General features: G+C 46.1%; 2 protein-coding genes across 2 annotated transcripts in view; both read right to left on the reverse strand.

Moving 5' to 3' along the window:
- The window catches only part of LOC143943387 (NACHT, LRR and PYD domains-containing protein 3-like), a 218,393-nt gene extending 202,874 nt beyond the window's left edge, over positions 1-15,519 (reverse strand). The window contains exon 1 of the mRNA XM_077465121.1: positions 15,399-15,519. Coding sequence (XP_077321247.1) covers positions 15,399-15,519 — 121 coding nt within the window. The remainder of the gene's footprint in view (positions 1-15,398) is intronic.
- The window catches only part of LOC143942631 (NACHT, LRR and PYD domains-containing protein 12-like), a 1,996,551-nt gene that overhangs the window by 969,919 nt on the left and 1,001,810 nt on the right, over positions 1-24,822 (reverse strand). The gene's annotated exons all lie outside the window — the stretch shown is intronic.

Below are 24,822 nucleotides of genomic sequence, written 5' to 3' on the forward strand. Positions count from 1 at the left end.
CCTGACCAGGCCGTTTTCTGCGATACAGCACTGTGTCGCTTTAACTGACAATTGCGCAGTTGTGTGACGCTGTACCAAAACAAAATTGACATTCTTTTTTCCCCCACAAATAGAGCTTTATTTTGGTGGTATTTTATCACCTCTGCAGTTTTTATTCTTTGTGCTATAAACAAAAAAAGCCAACAATTTTGAAAAAAACAAAAACATTTTTTACTTTTTGCTATAATATATATCCAAAAAATGTAAAAAAAAAAAAATGTCTTCACCACTTTAGGCCAATATGTATTCTTCTACATATTTTTTGGTAAAAAAAAAATTGCAATAAGTGGATATTGATTGTTTTGTGCAAATATCTCTGCCATATAGCGATGGCTTGTTAACAAGTAGTTAATAGGCACTGATCAGGCTGCATTAATGGGCAATGGTGAGGGTGTAGATGAGCACTGATGAGGCTGCATGGATGGGCACTGACCCCTATTTTGCTTTGAAGTTCTTTATTTAAAATTATTTTTTTTCCTTGAAACTTCCCTCTTAAAAACAAGGTGCGTGTTAATCGCTGAAAAATATGGCATGTAAAAGTTTCAATGATAATTTAATCTCTAACATTACTTTCCATGCAGGCCTCATAGCAAGAGTTAAAATATAACCCTATTTTTTATAGAGAGAGAGGGTTATATCCTCTGTCAGGATTTTATCATGCATTAAACTCAATTCACAAAGTGCTAACACAAGGATAAGGCTCTCAGTTATAGCTATGGACTTATGACAACTGCAACCTTTTAAAATAAGTCTGTGTTGGCTTTGTAAATTGAGCCTTTAGAGGGATATTTAGACCCCTTTCACACTGGGGTGGCATGGGCATTGGTGGTAAAGCATTGCTAGTTTTAGCAGTGATTTACCTGTTATAGCGGCACTTTGGTGCCACTATCGGGGCACTCTTACCCCCTCCCCCCACAGAATGGGTTAAAAAAGGGTTAAAAGTACCTGCTTAATTCTGCTTTCAAAGCGCTTTGAAAGCGACACCCATATCAATGGGCAGAGCCCTAAAGATGCTGCTTGGAGGACTTTTTTTCCCATCCTGCAAGGGCATTGCCCTAGTGTGAGAGCAAACAGGCTTTCACACTGGGGTGGCTTAAGAAGCGCTTTTCAGGTGCTTTACAGGCGCTATTTTTAGCGCTAAAATGCCTGAAAAGCACCCCAGTGTGAAAGGGGTCTTAATAAAATTGGAGCACTCAGAATCTGGTGCAGATGTGCATGGTAGCCAATTAGCTTCTAACATCAGCTTGTTCAGTTAAGCTTTGACAATGAAAGCTGATTGGTTTCTCTGCACAGCTGCACCAGATATTGCACTCTTCAGTTGTAGTCATTCATAGTGACCCTGCTGGGGATATTTGCCCTCAGATTCACCCCACGTGGGTGTAGAGGCACGCTCAGTATAGAAGATTGTCACACTTGAAGTTATTACCATATTTATCAGCGTATAACACACATTTTTTTCCCCTTAAAATCAGGGGAAAATACCGGGTGTGTGTTATACGGCGATCCTTCACTATTTTGGAGCCTCTGGGCGGCTTTAACCACTTCCCGACCGCCGCACGACGATGTACGTTGACAGAATGGCACGGGCAGGCATATGGGCGTACATGTACGTCCCTGCCTACCCGCGGGTCGGGGGCCCGATCGGGCCCCCGCCCGGTGCCTGTGGCGGTCGGTATTCGTTAGGGAGCGATCCGGGATGAGGGGGTGGCCATTCATTCATGGCCACCCCCTCGCGATCGCTCCCGACGAAAACATCCGATCTCTGTGCAATTCGAGTTCAGCCATACAGATAGTATGGCTGAATTCGCATCGCACCCGCCGCACCCGCCGCAAATTCGCACGGGACCCTTTTTTTGGCCCGCAGCAGAATCGGATCGCATGGGTGTTCACACCATGCGATCCGAGTTTGCAGATCGCACTGCGATATGCGAACTGATCTGGGGGTGTCATTAACATTTCACTGACACTCCCAGCAGTTCGCATAGGGCAGTGTGAACTGCCGCCGGGAGGCATGCAATGCGGGAACCCGCCGCGGATTCGTGGCGTTCCTGCATCGCTCCAGTGTGAACCCAGCCTAATAAGCGATCATTTTTCTGATCGCTGTATTAGTGTCACAGGTGACGCTAGTTAGGCAGGTAGGTATTTAGGTTCGCCGCAGCTTTTTATAGCGCTAGGGACCCTCATATACTACCGCATAAAGCCCCCTGATTGCCCCCTAGTTAACCCTTTCACCAGTAATCACCATATAACTGTTACAGGTGACGCTGGTTGGTTAGTTATTTTTTTATAGTTTCAGGGCACCCGCCATTTATTACCTAATAAAGGTTTAACCCCCTCATCACCCGGCGGGTGTCATTTGTGACTGTAATAACTGTTAGGGCAGTTAGAGTTAGCCCCCCTTTAGTTCTAAGGTACCCCCCTAACCCCCCCAATAAAGGTTTAACCCCGTGATCACCCCCCGTCGCCAGTGTCACTAAGGCTGGGTTCACATTGCAGCGGTTTATGAGAACGGATGTGATTCGCACCGCACTGCAGTGCAAATCACATCCCATCTCTGTGCGATTCGAGTTCAGCCATACAGATAGTATGGCTGAATTAGTGTCGCACCCGCCGCAAACTCGCACGGGACCCTTTTTTTGGTCCGCAGCAGAATCGGATCGCATGGGTGTTCACACCATGCGATCCGAGTTTGCAGATCGCACTGCGATATGCGAACTGATCTGGGGGTGTCATTAACATTTCACTGACACTCCCAGCAGTTCGCATAGGGCAGTGTGAACTGCCGCCGGGAGGCATGTGATGCGGGAACCTGCCGCTGATTCGTGGCGTTCCCGCATCGCTCCAGTGTGAACCCAGCCTAATAAGCGATCGTTTTTCTGATCGCTGTATTAGTGTCACAGGTGACGCTAGTTAGGCAGGTAGGTATTTAGGTTCGCCGCAGCTTTTTATAGCGCCAGGGACCCCCATATACTACCGCATAAAGCCCCCTGATTGCCCCCTAGTTAACCCTTTCACCAGTGATCACCATATAACTGTTACAGGTGATGCTGGTTGGTTAGTTATTTTTTTATAGTTTCAGGGCACCCGCCATTTATTACCTAGTCTCACTAGTGTACCCCTAAATTTAGGGGTGCCTACTTTCCAAAATGGGGTCATTTGGGGGGGTTTGTGCCATCTTGGCATTTTATGGCCTTCAAAACTGTAACGCCCTTAGAAAGCCTGAAGGCGGTGCTTGGTTTTTGGGGCCCCGTACGCGGCTAGGCTCCCAAAAAGTCCCACATATGTGGTATCCCCGTACTCAGGAGAATCAGCAGAATTTATTTTGGGGTGTCATTTCACATATGCCCATGGCATGCGTGAGCAATATATCATTTAGTGACAACTTTGTGAAAAAAAAAAAAAAGTTTGTAATATTCCCGCAAATTGTGGCAAAATATAAAATATTCCATGGACTCAACATGCCTCTCAGCAAATAGCTTGGGGTGTCTACTTTCTAAAATGGGGTCATTTGTGGGGGTTTTGTGCCATCTTGGCATTTTATGGCCTTCAAAACTGTAATAGGTAGTGAGGAGTGAAGTCAAATATTTACGCCCTTAGAAAACCTGAAGGCGGTTCTTGGTTTTCGGGGCCCCGTACGCGGCTAGGCTCCCAAAAAGTCCCACATATGTGGTATCCTCGTACTCAGGAGAAGCAGCAGAATTTATTTTGGGGTGTCATTTCACATATGCCCATATCATGTGTGAGCAATATATCATTTAGTGACAACTTTGTGAAAAAAAAAATAAAAAAAAATTTAAGTTTGTAATTTTCCCGCAACTTGTGGCAAAATATAAAATATTCCATGGACTCAACATGCCTCTCAGCAAATAGCTTGGGGTGTCTACTTTCTAAAATGGGGTCATTTGTGGGGGTTTTGTGCCATCTTGGCATTTTATGGCCTTCAAAACTGTAATAGGTAGTGAGGAGTGAAATCAAAAATTTATGCCCTTAGAAAGCCTGAAGGCGGTGCTTGGTTTTCGGGGCCCCGTACGCGGCTAGGCTCCCAAAAAGTCCCACATATGTGGTATCCCCGTACTCAGGAGAAGCAGCAGAATTTATTTTGGGGTGTCATTTCACATATGCCCATAGCATGTGTGAGCATTATATCATTTAGTGACAACTTTGTGTAAAAAAAAAATTCAAATTCAATCGCTTGAGGCAAAAAAATAAAATATTCAATGGGCTCAACATGCCACTTATCAATTTCCTTAGGGGGTCTACTTTCCAAAATGTGGTCATTTGGGGGGGTTTTGTACTGCCCTGCCATTTTAGCACCTCAAGAAATGAGATAGGTAGTCGTAAACTAAAAGCTGCGTAAATTCCAGAAAACTTACCTTAGTTTGTAGATGTGACAACTTTTGCGCAAACCAATAAATATACAATTATTGACTTTTTTTTTACCAAAGACATGTGGCTGAATACATGTTGGCCTAAATGTATGACTAAAATTGAGTTTATTGGATTTTTCTAATAACAAAAAGTAGAAAATATCATTTTTTTTCAAAATTTGCGGTCTTTTTACGTTTATATCGCAAAAAATAAAAATCGCAGAGGCAATCAAATACCATCAAAAGAAAGCTCTATTTGTGGGAAGAAAAGGACGCAAATTTTGTTTGGGTACAACATTGCATGACCGCGCAATTACCAGTTAAAGCAGCGCAGTGCCAAATTGTAAAAAGACCTCTGGTCATTTACCAGCAAAATGGTCCGGTCTGAAAGTGATTAAGCTGCCTTCGGCTGTTCTTGACGGCTTTTGCCCGCCTTCAGCCCTTCTCGGCAGCTCTCGGTGTCAGAAACCATGAAGCAGACTGAGACAGAAGTACAATCAAATCACACTTGTTTATTAATAAAAATAAAAGGTAAATAGAAAAAAGCTTAGTCAAGCATAGCCAGAGTCCAGTAGCCAGATCGGGTAGTCAGCCAGGCCGGAAGTCAGGGATCCAAGGAAAGCAACCGCAAGCAGGATAAGAAGCCAGGTGGGATGTCAGCAAGCCAGTCTTGAAACAAACAGCAGGAGATGGTTCCCTGCGATGTGACCAATGCAAAGGCAAATGAAAAAGTGAGCAGGAAGGCTTTAAATAGGCAGGTCAGACGAGCATCATCAGGAACAGCTGGTAACTGTGGAAAGAGAAGAGAGCTGGCAATTAGCCGACAGCTGAGCGGCCAGCCCAGAGGAGGAAGGGCTAAGCCAGCCCTGACAGTACCCCCCCCCCCCCCCAATGACCCTTCTCCCTCGGAGAGCCACCGGGCTTGAGGGGAAATCATCTATGGAACTCGCGGAGGAGAACAGGGGCATGTATGTCAGAGGATGAAACCCAGGAGCGTTCCTCCGGACCGTACCCTTTCCAATGCACCAGGTACTGTATGCACCCAGAGGCATACTAGAAGGAAGGTCCAACGCGTAAGCTACTGGGTTAATCCTGCGTAGGATTCGGAAAGGCCCAATAAACCGAGGTGCAAACTTCAGTGAGGGAACACGAAGCCGGAGGTTGTGAGATGACAGCCAGACCCTGTCCCCAACCTGGTAGGAAGGCGCAGGCAGGCATCTGCGGTCAGCATGGAGTCTGTACCTATCATTAGCATGACGCAAAGCCTCCTGGACTTGTACCCAAGTGGAACGAAGACCACAGAGATGCTCCTCTACCGCAGGAATACTCTGCGGAACAAACGAGTCAGGCAATATGGAAGGTTGGAAACCATAATTCGCAATAAATGGAGACAATCGGGAGGCAGAATTCAAGGCACTGTGGTGAGCAAACTCTGTCCAAGATATTAGGTCAGACCAGTTGTTATGATGGTCAGAAATATAGCAACATAGGAATTGCTCCAAGGACTGATTGGCTCGTTCTGTGGTCCCATTAGACTGCGGGTGATACGCAGAAGAGAACGCAAGCTGGATTCCCAACTGTGCACAAAAGGCTCGCCAGAACCGGGAGACAAACTGACTGCCCCTATCCGAGACAATCCCCTTGGGTAGCCCATGTAAGCGAAAGATCTCCCGAGCAAAAATGGAAGCCAGTTCCTTAGAGGTGGGCAACTTCTTAAGTGGAATACAATGACACATCTTTGAGAACCGGTCAACCACCATAATGATAACAGTGTTGCCTTGGGAGTTGGGCAATTCCACAATGAAATCCATAGACAGGTGAGTCCAGGGCCTCTCTCCATTAGGTATGGGTTGTAGGAGGCCCACTGGAAGGTGTCATGGAGTCTTACTCTGAGCACACACGGGAAAGGCAGCTACGAAGGCAGTAACATCAGCCCGTAGACTAGGCCACCAGAATTGTTGGAAGATGATCCAAATGAGTTGATTCTTCCCAGGATGGTCAGCTGCCTTGGGAGAATGGCAAGTCTGGAGCACTGCAGTATGGAGACTCTCTGGGACAAAGCAGCGGTCACAAGGTTTATCAGGAGGAGCATGGACCTGAGCAGCAAGAATTTTGTCACCCAAAGGAGAAGTAAGACTGGTGCGAACCATAGCTAAGATACAATCAGGAGGAATCATAGGAACCGGAATCGACTCCGACTTGGAAGTGGAGGAAAATTGCGTGACAAGGCATCAGCCCTTACATTCTTAGTACCGGGTAAGAATAAGACAATGTAATTAAAGTTCGACAAGAAAAGAGCCCTTCGTGCCCTTCTGGGAGAGAGTCGCTTAGCCTAAGATAAGAATGTAAGATTCTTATGGTCAGTAAGAACAAGAATAGGCACAGTGGTACCTTCAAGGAGATGTCTCCATTCTTTCAGGGCTAAAATGATCGCCAACAGCTCTCTGTCACCAATCTCATAAATTGCACTCAGCAGGTGATAATTTCTTGGAAAAGTAGCCACACGGATGCATAGTGCTCTCAGAGTTAGGACGTTGAGACAGAAGGGCGCCAACTCCCGTCTCAGAAGCATCAACTTCTAGGATAAAAGGCAACGTAGGATCAGGATGTGCCAACACAGGAGCAGAAACAAAGGCAGCCTTGAGAGTCTCAAAGGCTTTAATGGACTCCGAAGACCAACTCTGTGGGTTACCGTCCTTTCTGGTCATATCAGTCAGAGCTTGACCAGAGACGAGAAGTTACGAATAAACTTCCGATAGTAGTTGGCAAAGCCCAGGAAACGCTGCAGAGGACCTAAACCCACGGGTCGAGGCCACTGTAGGACTGCCGACAGTTTCTCTGGGTCCATCAAAAAACCAGCAGTGGAAATGACATAGCCCAGGAATGTAACCTGTTCATGATGGAACTCGCACTTCTCCAGTTTACAATAGAGATTGTTTCTGAAGTACACGACAGACATCTGTGTGGTGGCTCTCCAGAGACTTGGAAAATATGAGGATATCATCGAGATAAACCACCACACACAACTGCAACAAATCTCAGAGGACATTGTTAATAAATTCCTGGAAAACTGCCGGGCGTTACAAAGGCCAAAAGGCATTACCAGGTATTCATAATGGCCTGTTCTGGTATTAAACGCAGTTTTCCACTCGTCGCCCTCCTTAATGTGCACTAGATTGTATGCCCCTCTCAGGTCAAGCTTTGTGAAAACCGTTGCTCCCTTGAGGCGTTCAAATAACTCCATAATCAATGGAATCGGGTAGGCATTCTTAATCGTGACACGATTGACCCCCTATAATCTATACAAGGTCTCAGTTCACCGCTCTTCTTTTTCACAAAGAAGAAACCAGCACCAGCAGGAGACGAGGACTTGTGAATGAAACCTCGAGAAAGTGCGTCAGCAACATACTCCTCCATGGCCTTCCATGGGTGGAGGCAAACTACCAGCTTGAACTTTATCAAAGACATCACCAAAACCACGGTACTCCTTCGGAAAGGAGGGGAGTGAAGCGGTGCACAGGACCTTGGATACCTTCAGGAATCATGTCTCACTGCATTGTGGTGACCAAGAGAGAACCTCAGCACGGAGCCAATCAAAAGAGGGGTTGTGCCTCTGTAACCAAGGATAACCAATAAACAGCGGAAATCTGGGTGAGGAAATAACTTGGAATTGGATTATCTCATGGTGAAGAGCCCCTACGGCCATGGACAACGGAACCGTCTCATGAGTCACATGGACAGGCTGTAAAGGTCTCCCGTCAAGAGCCTCAATGGCAAGTGGAGTGTCATGCAGCTGCAGCAGAATTGAGTGCTGCGAAACAAATGCAGCATCGATGAACAGGCCTGCAGCCCCAGAGTCAATTAGAGCCTGTATCTCGATGGACGACTCAGCCCAAGAAAGGGTGACCAAAACCAGGGGCTTATCCTTCTGGATAACTGGGAATGAAACAACGCCACCTAAACTCTGTCCATGACAGGACCTCAAGGTTCGGGCGTTCCCTGGACGGGTAGGACAAGACTTCAAAAAGTGACCTGTTTGGCCACAATAAAGGCACAATCTCTCCCTCCTCCCAAAGGCTCTCTCATCCGCAGAGAGACACGTGAAGCCCAGGTGCATGGGTTCATCTTCACTGACCAACTCGGTACCAGGAGGCATGGGAGGTGAGAGAGGCATGGGTGGGACTACAAAGCTTGGAGGCAAACGTACAGGAGGCTTCCGCAAGCGCTCCTTAAGAGAAAGTCTTTCTCTGAGTATGGAGTCAATGAGGATGGCAAACGAGATCAAGCTCTCCAGCTCAGTGGATATATCTCGGGCTGCTATCTCATCCTTGATGGAATCCGAGAGACCATGAGAAAAAGCAGCCACGAGGGCCTCATTGTTCCAAGCAACCTCTGCTGCCAGAGTACAGAATTCAATGGCGTAGTCAGCAACGTTTCTCATACTCTGTTTGATGGACATGAGGCACTTGGCAGCAGAAGCAGAGCGTGCGGGAACGTCAAAAACCCTTTTAAAGGAGGCCACAAACTGAGGGTAAGGCCGCGTACACACGCGCGGACTGTTCGCCCAACCTTGTTCGTCAAACAGTTTGTCAAACAGTCCGCTCAAAATTTGCATGAGCGGACTTGCCCACACACGAGCGGACTGTTTCAGCGAACTGTTTGCCAAACAGTTGGCTCAACTTTTGAAATGAACGGACTCGCCCACGTAAGGAGGAGGCAAATCCGCCCATTTCGAGCGCGTGTACAGGTAGGCGGGGCCCGCGAAGGAGACGTCGCGGGCTCCGCCGCCTGGAATGGGCTTAAAGGGGAACCCCAACGCCGAAAAAAATCGGCGTGGGGGTTCCCCCAAAGTCCACACCAGACCCTTGTCCAAGCACGCTACCCGGCCGGCCAGGAAAGGGGGACGAGCGAGCGCGCCCCCCCTCCTGAGCCGTACCAGGCCGCGTGCCCTCAACATGGGGGGGTGCCTTGGGGAAGGGGGGGCCGCGCGGCCCCCCCACCCCAAAGCACCTTGTCCCCATGTTGATGAGGACAAGGGCCTCTTCCCGACAACCCTGGCTGTTGGTTGTCGGGGTCTGCGGGCGGGGGGCTTATCGGAATCCGAGAGCCCCCTTTAAGAAGGGGGCCCCCGGATACCGGCCCCCCACCCTATGTGAATGAGTATGGGGTACAATGTACCCCTACCCATTCACCTGTGAAATAAAGTACAAAAAAAAACACAACACATGGAAAAAGTATTTTATTGCACAGCTCCGGGGGTCTTCCGTCTTCGGGGGTCTTCTCGCCGGACTCCTCCGCTATGTGTGTGTAGCTCTTTTGCTAGCGGAGGAGTCCGGCTTTCTTCCTCCCCGCCGCCGGCCTCTTCTCCCGACTTCGGGGGTCTTGTCCCCCTCTTCGGTTCTTCTGCCGGGCCACCGCGCCTTCTTGTAGCTCTTTTACAGGCGGTGGCCCGGTCTTCTGTCGCCACTGTCGTCGCCGCCGCCGCCGCCTTCCGTTCTTGTTCTTCTTCTTGTTCTTCTTCTTCTCCTGGAGATGTTGACTCGACGAGCTCTCCGGCCGGAATGCCAGAGCCGCGCTGTGCGGTCACTTATATAGTGACAATGGGGCGGGGTCACATGGTATATGTCACATGGGTTGGTCACATGGTGACCCCGCCCCCTTACGATGTCATAGTCCCCATGTGACATCAACCCATGTGACCAACCCATGTGACATATACCATGTGACACCGCCCCATTGTCACTATATAAGTGGCAGCGGAGCGTGTCCCTGGCATTCCGGTTGGAGAGCTCGTCGAGTCAACATCTCCAGGAGAAGAAGAAGAAGAACAAGAACAAGAACAAGAACGGAAGGCGGCGGCGACGGCGGCGACGACAGCGGCGACAGAAGACCGGGCCACCGCCTGTAAAAGAGCTACAAGAAGGCGCGGTGGCCCGGCAGAAGAACCGAAGAGGGGGACAAGACCCCCGAAGTCGGGAGAAGAGGCCGGCGGCGGGGAGGAAGAAAGCCGGACTCCTCCGCTAGCAAAAGAGCTACACACACATAGCGGAGGAGTCCGGCGAGAAGACCCCCGAAGACGGAAGACCCCCGGAGCTGTGCAATAAAATACTTTTTCCATGTGTTGTGTTTTTTTTTGTACTTTATTTCACAGGTGAATGGGTAGGGGTACATTGTACCCCATACTCATTCACATAGGGTGGGGGGCCGGTATCCGGGGGCCCCCTTCTTAAAGGGGGCTCCCGGATTCCGATAAGCCCCCCGCCCGCAGACCCCGACAACCAACGGCCAGGGTTGTCGGGAAGAGGCCCTTGTCCTCATCAACATGGGGACAAGGTGCTTTGGGGTGGGGGGGCCGCGCGGCCCCCCCTTCCCCAAGGCACCCCCCATGTTGAGGGCACGCGGCCTGGTACGGCTCAGGAGGGGGGGCGCGCTCGCTCGCCCCCCTTTCCTGGCCGGCCGGGTAGCGTGCTCGGACAAGGGTCTGGTGTGGACTTTGGGGGAACCCCCACGCCAATTTTTTTCGGCGTTGGGGTTCCCCTTTAAGCCCATTCCAGGCGGCGGAGCCCGCGACGTCTCCTTCGCGGGCCCCGCCTACCTGTACACGCGCTCGAAATGGGCGGACTTTCCGAGCGGGAACAGTCCGCTCATTTCGAAAGTACAGCGGACAGGCCCACACACGGGCGGACTGTTCGCTCAAACACAGTTTCAGCGGACAGTTTTTCGGAATTTCCGAAAGACTTTGTCCGTCCAACTGTCCGCTGAAACTGTCCGCTGAAAGCCCACACACGAGCGGACTGTCCGCCCAAACACTGTTCAGCGGACAGGGTTGGGCAAACAGTCCGCCCGTGTGTACGCGGCCTAACTCAAGACAACAGGTTTTTGCGTCTCCTATAGAGGGTTAGCCCAGGCCAAGGCGCTCTCAAAAAGCAAAGATATCACGAAAAACCTACTTTGCTTTTGTCCGTGGGAAACGCCTGGGGCAGCATTTTGAAGTATATCTCAACCTGATTGAGAAACCCTCTGCATTTAACTGGATCGCCCCCAAATCACTGGGGAAGCGGAGCAGAACAGACATACCTCTTATAGAGATAATACTCGAGACTGGCGCAGCTGCAGGGACGGCCATGCCATGCGATTCAGGAGCGTTTGGAACGCCAAGGCAAACTGATCCATGCGGTGATCTTGCTCATCCAATCTGGAAAAAATATTAACAACAAGTGGATCGATTGTATCTTCTGAATTCATGGCCTTCGCGTACTATCAGAAACCAGGAAACAGAGTCCAGTAGCCAGATCGGGTAGTCAGCCAGTCCAAAGTTCAGTAACCAGATCGGGTAATCAGCCAGGCCAGAAGTCAGGGATCCAACGAGAGCAACCGCAAGCAGGATAAGAAGCCAGGTGGGATGTCAGCAAACCAGTCTTGAAACAAACAGCAGGAGATGGTTCCTTGTGATGTGACCAATGTGAAGGCAAATGAAAAAGTGAGCAGGAAGGCTTTAAATAGGCAGGTCAGACGAGCATCATCGGGAACAGCTGGTAACTGTGGAAAGAGAAGAGAGCTGGCAATTAGCAGACAGCTGAGCGGCCAGCCCAGAGGAGGAAGGGCTAAGCCAGCCCTGACACTCGGCGGCTTTCGGCCACCTTCAGCCCTTCTCGGCGGCTTTTGGCTGTCCCCCTTCTTATTACCATACCTGTCTCCACATCAGTCAGTGTCTGCCTTCTGTCAATGTGTCCCTTTCAACTCTCCAGTCAGTACTCTGATGGACTGGGACAGGTACTCAGGTACTCTGATGGACTGGGACAGGTACTCGGGTACTAGGATGGACTGTGACAGGTACTAAGGTACTAAGATGGACTGTGACAGGTACTCGGATACTCCGATGGACTGAAGGGTGCTATACTGGTGCCCACCGGTGGGTGTATCTTTGTAACCAACAGATTAAGCCATTCACCTCTACCTGGTGCTGGTTGCTGGGAGGATATTTAGCTTCTCTGCTAGTATTCTACAGTGCCTCAGTACTTTGCCTCTGTGCCCCATGAGCTCTGTTTCTTATAATCTGTAATCCTGTTCCTGTTACTTCTCTGCCCAATTCATCCTGCCATCTGTACATAGCTTAGTTAGCTTGGCAGGCCATACCACAAGTTGCATGAAAGAAAATTGCTAAATTCCTCCATCAACATAGTCAGTGTAGATGGGGGAATCCATCCCACAGTGCTATTGTGTTGTGCTGGTGGGGAACACAGGCAGCCTTTCCCACATGCAGAATACAATGATCACAGCACGTGGCTATAGCCATGATTGGGCAAGAAAACCCAACAAGCTGGTTGTACTGAAGTTGATCAATAAATTGACTTCAATATAACCAGCCTGCCAGTTCCTGCTGAACCAGACAAATTTAAAACCATCTATGGACAGATTAAATGTAGACAGCTTTGCTTAGTTGTAATCACTTTCATCGATTAGATTCACTGGGTTTTGTACTCGGTGTACTTATTGTTGTGATCACTTGTCGTGTTTCCCTAATAAACCACATTTACTTTTATTTAGTGCTGAGCCCGGTGTGCTCTGTGCAGATCCATACATATCTGGTCATGTCTGCTCTACAGGATACAGCACTTGTAGTCCTAACAATGACTTTCAATGTTCTCCCTCATCTTTATTCCCATGCTCTGACTGGTTAATTAGGTCCTAAACTGGTAGTAAACCACAAAAAATGGGCTCCTACAGGATAATGTCATAATGCATACTAGTACATTATGTGACAGCAGGCAGGTAAAATCGCCTGGTGGCATCCAGGATGGCAAATATGAGTGTCCCAGATTCAGGCTCTGTGCCAATTTATACCACTAGGGGGAAGTGCTGAGAGTCCTGCAGGGGTTAAGGTAATGAGCCCAGCTCAATTAAAGTGGTTGTAAACCCTTACAACCAACTTTGAACTACAGGTAAGCCTAGATTAAGGCTTACCTGTAGGTCCAAGAAATATCTCCTAAACCTACACGGTTTAGGAGATATTTGCTGAAAGACAGGCATCGCTGTCTACGGCACATGCGCCGTAGAGAGCGGCGTGCAGGCGCAGTGAGCGCGCTGCAGTTAGCGGCAATATGCCGCGAGTGGCGGCTCCCGCGTGCATGAGCGGGAGTGACGTCATCGAGGCTCCGACGAATTACAGCACATAATGGGCTACTATGCGATGCATAGTAGTCCATTATGCTTTACCTTTGCAGGGAATGAAAGAGGAAGTAAACCCATCAGGGTTTACTTCCTCTTTAACCACTTATGGACCAGGCCTCTTTTTCAGACTTGGTGTTTACATGTTTAAAACAGTTTTTTTTGCTAGAAAATTACTTAGAACCCCAAACATTTTATATTGTTTTTTTTCTAACACCCTAGAGAATAAAATGGCGGTCATCGAAATACTTTTTTTCACACTGTATTTGCGCAGCGGTCTTACAAGCGCACTTTTTTTGGAAAAAATTAACTTTTTTGAATAAAAAATAAGACAACAGTAAAATTAGCCCAATTTTTTTTTTATATTGTGAAAGATAATGGTACGCCGAGTAAATTGATACCCAACATGTCACGCTTCAAAATTGCACCCACTCGTGGAATGGCGTCAAACTTTTAGCCTCAAAAATCTCCATAAGCGACTTAGATTAAAAAAATTCTACAGGTTGCATTTTTTGCATTACAGAAGAGGTCTAGGGCTAGAATTATTGCTCTCGCTCTACCGATCGCGGCAATACCTTACATGTGTGGTTTGACCACCGCTTTCATATGCGGGCGCTACTCACGTATGCGCTCGCTTCTGTGCGCAAGCTCGTCGTGACGGGGTGTTTTTAAAAAACTTTGTTTTTTTTCTTATTTATTTTAATTGATTTTATTTATTTTTACACTGTTTTTAAAAAAAAAATGTATCACTTTTATTCTTATTACAAGGAATTTAAACATCCCTTGTAATAGAAAAAAGCATGACAGGTCCTCTTAAATATGAGATCTGGGGTCAAAAAGACCTCAGATCTCATATTTGGGCTAAAATGCAAAAAAAAAAAAATCTGACATTTAAAAAAAAATACCTTTAAGAGGTATGGGCGGAAGTGACGTTTTGACGTCACTTCCGCCCTCCTATGGTATAGAGACGAGTGGGGGCCATCTTAGCCTCACTGGTCTCTATACCCAGCTAGGAAGAGGACCCGATCGCCTCCGCCGCTACCGACGGCTCCGGTAAGCGGAGGAAGGTGCAGGAGGGCGGCGGGAGGGGGGGTGGCATCTCTCCCGCCGCCGATAGCGGTGATCTTGTGGCGAATCCGCCGGGGAGACCAATGTTATCGTACAGCCGACCGCCGCCTGAAGAGATTGATATCTCGGTTGTGGCAGCAGCTGCTGCCGTTACCGAGATATCCCTCTTCAAAAATAGGACGTACATCGGCGTGCGGCGGTTGGCAAGTGGTTAAAGTGGTGTTTCAGGAAAAAAAAATAAAAGCCAGCAGCTACACATACTGCAGCTACTGGCTTTTAATAAATTTACACTTTCATGTCCTGCAGTCCCTCGATGTCGGCACCACAGCTGATGTTTCCATCAGCTGTCGGGTGCTGCCGCCGCCATTGCAGGGGAGGGAACCCGGCAGTGTAGCCTTTCAGCTTCACGCCGGGAACCCTACTGCGCATGCGTGAGGCCCCGCTCTTCTCTCCTATTAGACTGGCGGCCTGGGGAGGAGGAGGAGGGAGCCACGCTGTGGCATCACGGCCGCGGCCTGACTCCCGGAAGTGGGAAAGGATACCTGTCAAAGACAGATATCCTGTCCCCCCTCCCCCTGAAAGGTGGCAATCATGACACCGGAGGGGGGACGAATCCGATGAGCGGAAGTTCCACTTTAGGGTAGAGCTCTGCTTTAAGTTGGCTCATTAAGGTCTCTACAAAAACTCACAGCATGCAAAGGGAGTTGCTCCATCCTGGAACCAGTTTTGTGCCTGTTTAGACTGGGGGTGTGATACCTGTCTGTGGTGAGACAACGCCTGTGTTGCAAGCCTCTTTAGCAGGGAGATAGGTGCCGGGGACAGCACAGGGCTGCACCCAGCTGATAGCCAGGGAAACCTGTGTGTTGTAAGTGGCCATGTCGGCAAGGATTTATTTTCATGTTTCTTTTTGGACCATTGTAAATAGTGTAAATAAACCGCACCTTTGTTTTTTCACTTTCTCGGTTTACTGTGTCTAATTTTTGTGTAGTGAACCCATCCAGGGGGTCACACACACCCGCTGCCGAGCTCACCCCTTCACAATTATGACAGACTTACCTTAAAATAAAGCCTTCCAGCATGTGCTGTCACCACTGCCAGGGCTTCCATTTTCATCCAGTCTTCCTTTCCAGTTCACAGGATTCAGGTGTTTGATTGGCCAAGTGTGGAGACTTGTGCATGTAGATGGGAGTCATGGTCCAGAGCACTGAATGGATGGCACCATCCATTCAGAGCACAGTGTGCATGCCCGGGTGACATCACCGTCTGCTACTAAAGTAAATATCTCCTAAAAGGTGCACATTTAGGAGATGTTTAGTGTACCTACTGATGAGTTTACTTCCTCTTTGATTCCCTGCAAAGGTAAAGCATAATGGACTACTATGCATCGCATCGCATAGTAGTCCATTATGTGTCACTTACCTGACACAGGAGCCAGCAAAGTCACCGCTGTCCCCTGTAGTTCTGAGCGTCCATCTTCTTGGCGGGTCTCGCTGCTCCGCCGCTGTCATTTGGCGAAGCCGAGATGACGTCACTCTCGCGCATGCGCACGGGAGCCGCCACTCACGGCATATCGCCGTTGACAGCGGCACGCTCGGTGCGCCGCTGTCTACAGCGCATGCACCATAGACAGCAATGCCTGTCTTTCGGCAAATATCTCCTAAAGGTTTAGGAGATGTTTCTTGGACCTACAGGTAAGCCTTAATCTAGGCTTACCTGTAGGTCAAAGTGGTTTGTAAGGGTTTACAACCACTTTAAGTCTTATTATAAGCTTAACTATAAACATAAAACAAAAAGTGGACTTTACTACCACTTTAAAGAGGCACTTCAGTCCCCCTTAGCTTTGTCTCCTTCATGTCCCCCTCCTCCAGCACCATTATCCTTGTTACTCTGCAATGTGTGCTAAAGGACTCTCCCTGGCCTTCTGATACCAGCAGAGGCAACATTGTCACCCTAGGATAGGAAATGTTTTAGGTTTACAGAACACCTCCCCCTCCTCTTCTCCATAACATAAGAGTGCAGCAAAGGCTTAAAGTACACAGGAAGATTTCTGGCAGGATCAACACGTTTTTTGCACAAATTGAACAGATATAAAAGAAAACTTTCAATGGTATATTTAAGAGAGGAAATGAGTGCAAATAAGATAAATTCATTGTTAGGCTACTTTCACAAAGTGCCTCTCCTGTCACTCCAGTGTGAAAGGCGGAGGGCTGGAGCGGTGCACTGGGAGGACACTAAAAAAAGTCCTGCTAGCAGCATCTTTGAGGTGCTTTAAGAACGGTGTATACACCACTCCTAAAGCATCCCTGCCCAATGAAATCAATGGGCAGCACCACCGAAACATCAAAGCAGCGCTTTGTGGGTGCTTTTAACCCTTTTTCAGCCGCTAGTGGGGGTTAAAAATAGCGGCACTTTACCCCCAATGCCCCAGTGTGAAATTGCCCTTAGTGCTTATATACACTTTATAAATGTTTTCCTCATCCCTAGTTAACTTCCACATCACCTAGGTGAGGATGATTTCACTGTCTGTCTGGTGAGATCCCAAGGTATGCCTGAATCTCCTGAGAAGACAATCCTGCACTGTGCGGAGTCATCTCCTCATGAGAATTCAAGTACTCAGCATTCCCCGGGATCTCATCAGGAGGACAGGGATTTGTGTGCCCCAACATTAACCACTTCAGCCCCAGAAGGTTTACCCCAATTCATAACCAGGCTATTTTTTGTGATACGGCACTGCATCGCTTTAACTGACAATTGCGGGGTCATGCAAATAAAATGTGCGTCCTTTTTTTTAACCACAAGTAGAGCTTTCTTTTGGTGGCATTAGATCACCTCTGCATTTTTTTATTATTTGTGCTAGAAACAAAAAAACCTACAGTTTTTTTTAAAAAAAACATTATTTTTTACTTTCTGCTATAAAACCTTTCCAATAAAAAAATAAAATGGGGTGTGGCCTGCAGTGAAGCCGGATGGCAGTGTAACGCTGGAGCTCCAGTAACCTTGGGGACACAGCGGCTGAAACTGGCTTAAACACAATCTGTTTTGTCCATTCTAGCTGGCGATCCATTCCGGGCACCTCTGGGGAACATGGCCAACAAAAGAAAAGGAGCATCCAAGACACAACGGCTGGGCTTTTTCATACAGCCACAGCATGGAGGTAGGCAAAATGGGGCTGAACCCTCGTCCACCCCGGCTCCTAGACATAAGCATAAGACACATGCTATGGCCACATCGCCTCAATATACTGACTTTCCTAGCAGCCACCAATCCCTCCCTTTCTCCTCACTGTCAGGGGGGCCGGCCAAAGCTAAATTAAGACTGGATGGTGCTGGATGCAGCCAGGGGATGACACCAGAGAACTGCCCAATTCAATCACTTCATTTCTCACTCTGAATCAACCTGTGATGGACACTGTCCTTAAAGACATGCTTGCCTTATTAAGGAGCACTCTAATTAGACATGATGAACTGTATGCACAGAATTGAGCGGGGAATTGAGAGCAGTGGAGACCCGGGTAGATCAAAGTGAAGGCAAGATGGGGGAGCTTGCTTCTACCATAAATGAACTAGTGGATGGTAATGAGGACCAAGAGGGGGAATCAGCATGGATTAAAAACAAATTAGTGGATATTGAAGATAGGTCTAGAAGGAATAACCTAAAAATAAGGGGCATCCCTGAATCTCTACAACCTTCAGACCTGCAATCTTATGTGACTGATTTATTTGCATTCCTTTTTCCTGATCTTTCTGATATGGAAATCACCATAGAGAGAATACACCGCTTACCTAAACCAACTTATCTCCCTGATAAGGTTCCCAAAGATGTGATTCTACGCCTGCACTTTTTTCACGTAAAAGAGAAATTAATGCAAATGATGCGCAAACAGGATGCAATCCCATCCCGATACCAAAACCTGCAATTTTATGCAGACCTGTTCCAGCACACTCTGCAAAAAAGAAGAAATCTGAATACAATTTCAAAGGGCTCAGTAATCACAACATACCCTACAGATGGGGCTACCCGACCAAAATGACCATCACTAAACAAGATCATTCATACACTGTGGACTTTCTGGAAAAGGGTATCTCCTTACTGAAAGATTGGAAAATCCTTCCGGATCGCAGCGATGACAACGACACCACTATAACAGGCGTGCTTCAATTCCTGACTGGAAAACAGTTATGCAAAAAAAAAAAAAAATGCCAAATTGCATAACTAATCACAATCATCACACAGGAGTTACTATGTGTCCATATGTGGAGACCTGGAATAGCCGATAGGCTTGAACGTACCCCCTAAGGCAATTGAGCAGCAGTTAGCTGCACACAAGCATTACCCACTGGACCCAACTGGAGGCATTTCCCCACAAGGGTCACATTATGATTCACATAAAGTTGATATGTTATCTATCTTTTACCATCAATGCAGATTCTAAAGTAAAAGGAGTGATGACTGCGATACGAGACACTGTAGTGTTTGTTCTGCATACAGAACTCAAAGATCCTCAAGGCCGTTACCTGATCTTGGTGTGCGACATCAACTCGGTAACATACACCATAGTAAGTTTATATGCTCCAAATACGCACCAGATACACTTTTTTCACAAACTTATAAAAAAAGATAATACTCAGAGAAAATGCATTCTGGTGATCTGTGGGGACTTTAATAGCATACCAGACCCAACCATAGACACAAATAGAAAACATGAAAGGTGGAGTTGGTTACACAAACACACACAAATATATTTTGTTGGCACCCCTATTTATACTATATGTAGGTGTTTCTTGCATGCAAAAAAAGATCCCAGTATGACTGGAGAAAACAACTAACCCACGTTTAATGGTAGCGCCACCAACCCCACTTTTTACGTTTTCTATTTATATCTGGAGCTCCTTTAGGGGAGCATCTGGCTTTGGGGAGGCAGCCACTGGGATTGGTAACCTACGCACGGCTTTGTATATTTATTAACCAACCATAGACACATTAAAAAAAAGTTGTTCTATTACATCTCTTCAAGAAACCCTTTACAAAGAGGATTTATATGATGTGTGGTGGTGTTATCACGCTGGAGAAACAGACCTTAGGTTCTTTTCTGCCCCACATCGTATAGCGAAGTGTATGATGTTTACCAACCTCCTAGTGGCATCGAATGTCTGACATCCCCTGGTGAATCCAGTCTGGTCCTGGTGTATCAAAAGGGGCAGAATATCTATTAGACGGTTGGCTAAAAGTTTGGCATATAGTTTTAAGTTGGTATTTAGCAGCAATATAGGTCGGGAATTGGCAGGGGTATTCGGCTCTTTCCCTGACTTTGGTAGAGTCACTATTAGAGCATTAAGCATTTCTGGAGGAAAGGAGGAAGAGCCAGTGGCGGCATTTATTCGTTTGCATAAAAAAGGTGATAGTAGAAGTTTATTGGTTTGATAATATTCCCCTATGAATCCATCTGGGGCTGGAGACTTGTTGGTAGGAAGTGATTCTATGGTTTTATGGATTAATTCTACAGTGAATGGTAAATTTAGAGATTCTATTTGTTGTGGGGATAATGTTGGGATGGATATTTGTTTTAAGAATATTAGTATTGGATTGATTTGTGTTTGCATAATGTTTTAGGTTATAAAGGGTGCCATAGTAATGGCTAAATGCATCCGCTATATCCTGTGGATGATGCATTTTGTGTTTGGCCTTTGAGTTTATTTGGTAAAAGTTTCCCCGCTCTATTGCCATAAACATAATGGGTGATTTTTAGTCTTTTGGTGTTTTTTTCAAACAACTCTAATAAGAGGAGTCTAAGGTCAAACCTCAACTGAATAAGTCTGTTGGATAATGAGGGTGATAATTGTTTTTTGTTTGTGGATTCTAGTTTAAAAATTGTGTCTGTAATTACCCGTAACTTTTTTTTTGCCTCTGCCTCTTTGCCCTGGCCCCTAGTTTTATAAAAATACCCCTCATATATGTCTTATGGGCATTCCATAATGTACATTGGTTTTGTACAGAGGAGTCGTTTGTAGAGAAAAATTATTTTAAATTGTCCTCAATAATTTGTTTGGTTTCTGGTTGTTGCATAAGAAATAAGTTAGCTCTCCACAATGGGATTGAATAGTTGATGCATCGGCTAGAGAAAGTGATATAGAGGCATGGTCACGGGAAATGGGAGCCTCATACACCCCAGAAGAATGGTGATACACACTTCAATCAACCTACTCTGCCACCAAAAGTATAAACCTTTAGGAATTACCTCCAAAAATATTACGCTGGTATCTAACCCCATTTAGAATATCCAAATATGATAACCGAACCTCCTCATTATGCTGGAGGAGATGTGGTTCCGTAGGCACCCTATATCATATAATGTGGGAGTGTCCACACATTTGTATACTATGGGGCAAAGCATTTAACCTGATGGCACAAATATTGGAGATGCAAATCTCCAAAACCCCAGGTTTGGCTATTCTATCCTTGGGCATTAATTCAATACCAAAAGATGCCAGGGTAATAACAACCCACATTTTACTAAGCACTAGAGACATTGAGAAAGACCAAGAAATACCCAAAATCAAAGAAATAACAACAACAACCAACACGTATGCCTCATGAAATAATGAAATAATGTTCACATCATCACAGGGCAAATTACAATCAGAACATAAACAATGGAAACCGTGGACTGACTGGTATCAAACAAAAAGCTTTGTATAATATTCACGACTTGCATATAATCAAATGACACGAAATACTGTGTAACTATACGTTGTGTTTATTTTATTTTACGTTGGTAATTTCTTTTTCTTTCAATCTTTGTTTATAACACATTGAAAGGTTCTCAAAACTCTTCACCTTCATGTTCCAAACAACTCACACTCCTCACTAAGATAGATAAACCACTGTACAATAATGAGTATCTGTATTTAGCAACTTTGAGATAATAAGGAACACAGAATTTCCCCTCCCAAGACACAGGGTGACCCCAGTTGGGGTGTTGGAAGGGGGGAGATTCATCTTCACACCATAAAAAGATAGTGACCATTGTTCCAAACATTTGGACAGGAATTCCATCAACATATACCAATGATAAGTGCCTACAAAAGGCTTGGAGAAGGAGGAATTATTGTGATCTGTTATCTTCCTTTGTGTTACACCATATTTACTGTAAACTTTGTATATTCTTTTCTGAAAAAAACTCAATAAAAACGTACTGAAAAATTAAAATGAAAAAAATCTCATTTTTTCATCGGTTTCGACCAATGTGTATTCTACTACATATACTCACTCACTCAATGGTTTGAGCAAAAGTTATAGTGTCTACAGACTATGGGATAGATTTATGGACCTTTATTTTTACTAGTAATGGCCAATAGAAGGAGAAGTCAGCTCCGAGCGCACAGCCTTTCATCACTACAGACCTGATTGACAAGATTCCAGCCCTGCCTAGGTCCAATCAGACACCGGTGACATCACTTCCTGTTCCACGGTCTATGCCAGTCTCTGTGGAGCTGATTGGTTCTTTTGCTCCTGGAGAAACACTGTGATCCATTCCAGCCAGCTGCTCAATCCTTTCCAGCTATCCGGAACCACGGCGGGACACACAGAGCCATGTAGAATGCCAGGAATGTGCTTTACTTTGATGAGCATGCATCTTCTATCATCTTGTAAGTGTTTTTAATCGTATCCTATTAAAGTCATCATTTTAATACTACACTCAGGTCAGCGCCTCCCACTTCCTGTTTTTTCCTTGCATGTCTTGCAAAGTTCTGGACACACTCTGAAGGATGGTGTCAGGTCACCTGAGACCAGGTGACAGATGCACTCCGTAGGGTAGTGGACCTTAGGACTGACTGCTGTGGATTGTACCCAGGGAGATTCAGGACACAGGTCTACAGGATCACTAACACATCCCAATGGGAGCTGGAGCATAGATGCCCCAGGGCGCGGAGTCTAAGAGCCAGCGGGTGTTCGCCAGAGCCTCCAGGGGTGAGGATGGACTTCGCTGCAGTCTGGCTCCTGGTCATGACCCCTAGGGTCTCACAGCTCACGCTCACAGTAGACTACAGGAGAAGGAAGCAGCAGGCTGGAACAAGGATAGTAAGGGGATATGGCAGAGGTTAGGGCAACTAGCAGACAGGAACAACAGAGTACACGCCAAAGGTTCAGGGTCACAGGTAGACAGGGATGGTCGGAGACATGCAAAAGGTCAAGGTCGCAAGCAGACAAGAATCATAGAGAACACGCCAAGGTCGGTAACAGAGTTAAACGTAAAGCACTCAGCATACTTGCTCTGTGTGTCCCGCTGAATCCCCCCTCCTCTATCTTCAGTGCCATATGATGAGAGAACCCAAAGGAGGAGCACAGCTATTCTACTCACAGGGCATGCAGGGAGAGAGGTAAACTGAGGGAGGAACATCAGTTTGGGGTGGTAAGCTGAGCACAATACCTGGCAAAGTTTAATGCCAGGAGGGAAGTTTATGTGGAAATATGTGAAGGGTTGGAATAGCAGCGAGTGTGTGTTGGAGCCCCTGTAGAGTTTGCAGCCCCCCAAGCTAACATACATCTCCTAAGCAGGAGCACATCACTATCTCCCCAAGCATTCTGTCCAGATAATGTGCAGTTCATTTATGACCTTTCCGTTTAACCCTGTGTTATCCAAACTCTGTTCAATGAAAAGTGTAAACTCACCACATAAACACTCTATATACAAAATAACATTCCCCAACATTTGCATGGAAGCACAATTGAATGAATGCTGATTATTCAGAGAATTACCGTATTTATGTTTATTGAGGATTGTTTTTTTTTTATGTACTAACAGTTAAGCTTCATACACACTATACAAAAATTGGATGAAAAATAACACTTTTGAAGTGTTCGTGAATATGAGCGTATAATTTTTTATCTTTTTTGGTGGGGGAGTGGATCTTGGGTGGGAGTTCCCACACTTTTTCCCCAGGACTTGACCCCTGGTGGTATCACAAAAATTCTCTGGGAGAGAGTGAACATCAAATGTGTCCTGAAGAAGTGTACAACGAAACATGTAGATGCATTAGGGCTCACATCATGTATCGACTCTTACCTGTATATGTGATTTTTTTAAATTATTTCTTTCATGTCTTTGGTCTTTATACTTTATGTATTTTTCAATAAATGCTAAATATTTTTTGTACTCCCAGTGTTTCTTGTGCCTTTAAAGTCCGACCACAGGTTTTCTTTGAAACCCCTTTTTTTTATTATTTCTCCAATATTCACGGATGAGGCAATGTGAGTGCTTTTTCTTTTCTTATTGGAAATAAGGATTGTATGGTAAATATCACATTTTATGGCTAAGCCGGCCATATATGGATCACAATGCTGTTCAGCAAGAACTGTCTGAATATTGATCCATGTATGGGTGAGCTGGTCTATCAATTGACTTGTGTACAATCAGCCTGTTGGGTTTTTCCTGCATGATCAGAGCCACCGACTATAGCCAGCAACACTGATCATTAGACTTGAAACACCCGCTGGCTTGTATATAATTTTTTGCCATTTTGCCAAGGCACCTCCTGAAACCTGAACACACCCCGATTGGAAAAAGCCGATACATAGCAATTAGAAAATATAGATGACCTTTCATCAAATATCAACACATTAAATGGATTAGTAGAAGTATTCAGTATTTGATGTTCCATATAATTTGTCATATTTCTATACAACTGATCAGAGAAATAAAAAGACAAAAAGTGATTACCGGAGCTCCATTCTTTCTCTTTCTCTTTCTTTTTCTTAAACAATCTTCTGAAGGATTTTGACAATCTCTCCGCCATCTCTTTGCTCGGTCTTCGTTCTTCTATATCTGAATCGCAGTCATGTCAGGGAACACCTAGACACAGAGATACATTGTCACTAATGGTTACCATGTTGTCCAGATCCCTCGGATGTAATATGTCTGAGGATTCATTTCCTGCTGCAGACGGAAATCTTTATGGAACTTTATTTTTTATAACAATAAATCCAAAACTAAACTCCAGAGACAGATAAACTGCTTGTTCCCAATCCATGCAGAGATAAAGGATGCGAATGAATACAACTCTGTCATCATTACTATATTATTAAATGTATTTTATATGGAAGAAGTATTTTAACCTTTTGCTGACCAGCCACTGTCATTATACGGCGGCAGGTCGGCTCTCCTGCACAAATCATTGTAGCT

Source organism: Lithobates pipiens, unplaced genomic scaffold, assembly GCF_037356315.1.
Source record: "Lithobates pipiens isolate NorthernLeopardFrog02 unplaced genomic scaffold, aLitPip1_a1.2 Scaffold_30, whole genome shotgun sequence".
NCBI lineage: Eukaryota > Metazoa > Chordata > Amphibia > Anura > Ranidae > Lithobates > Lithobates pipiens.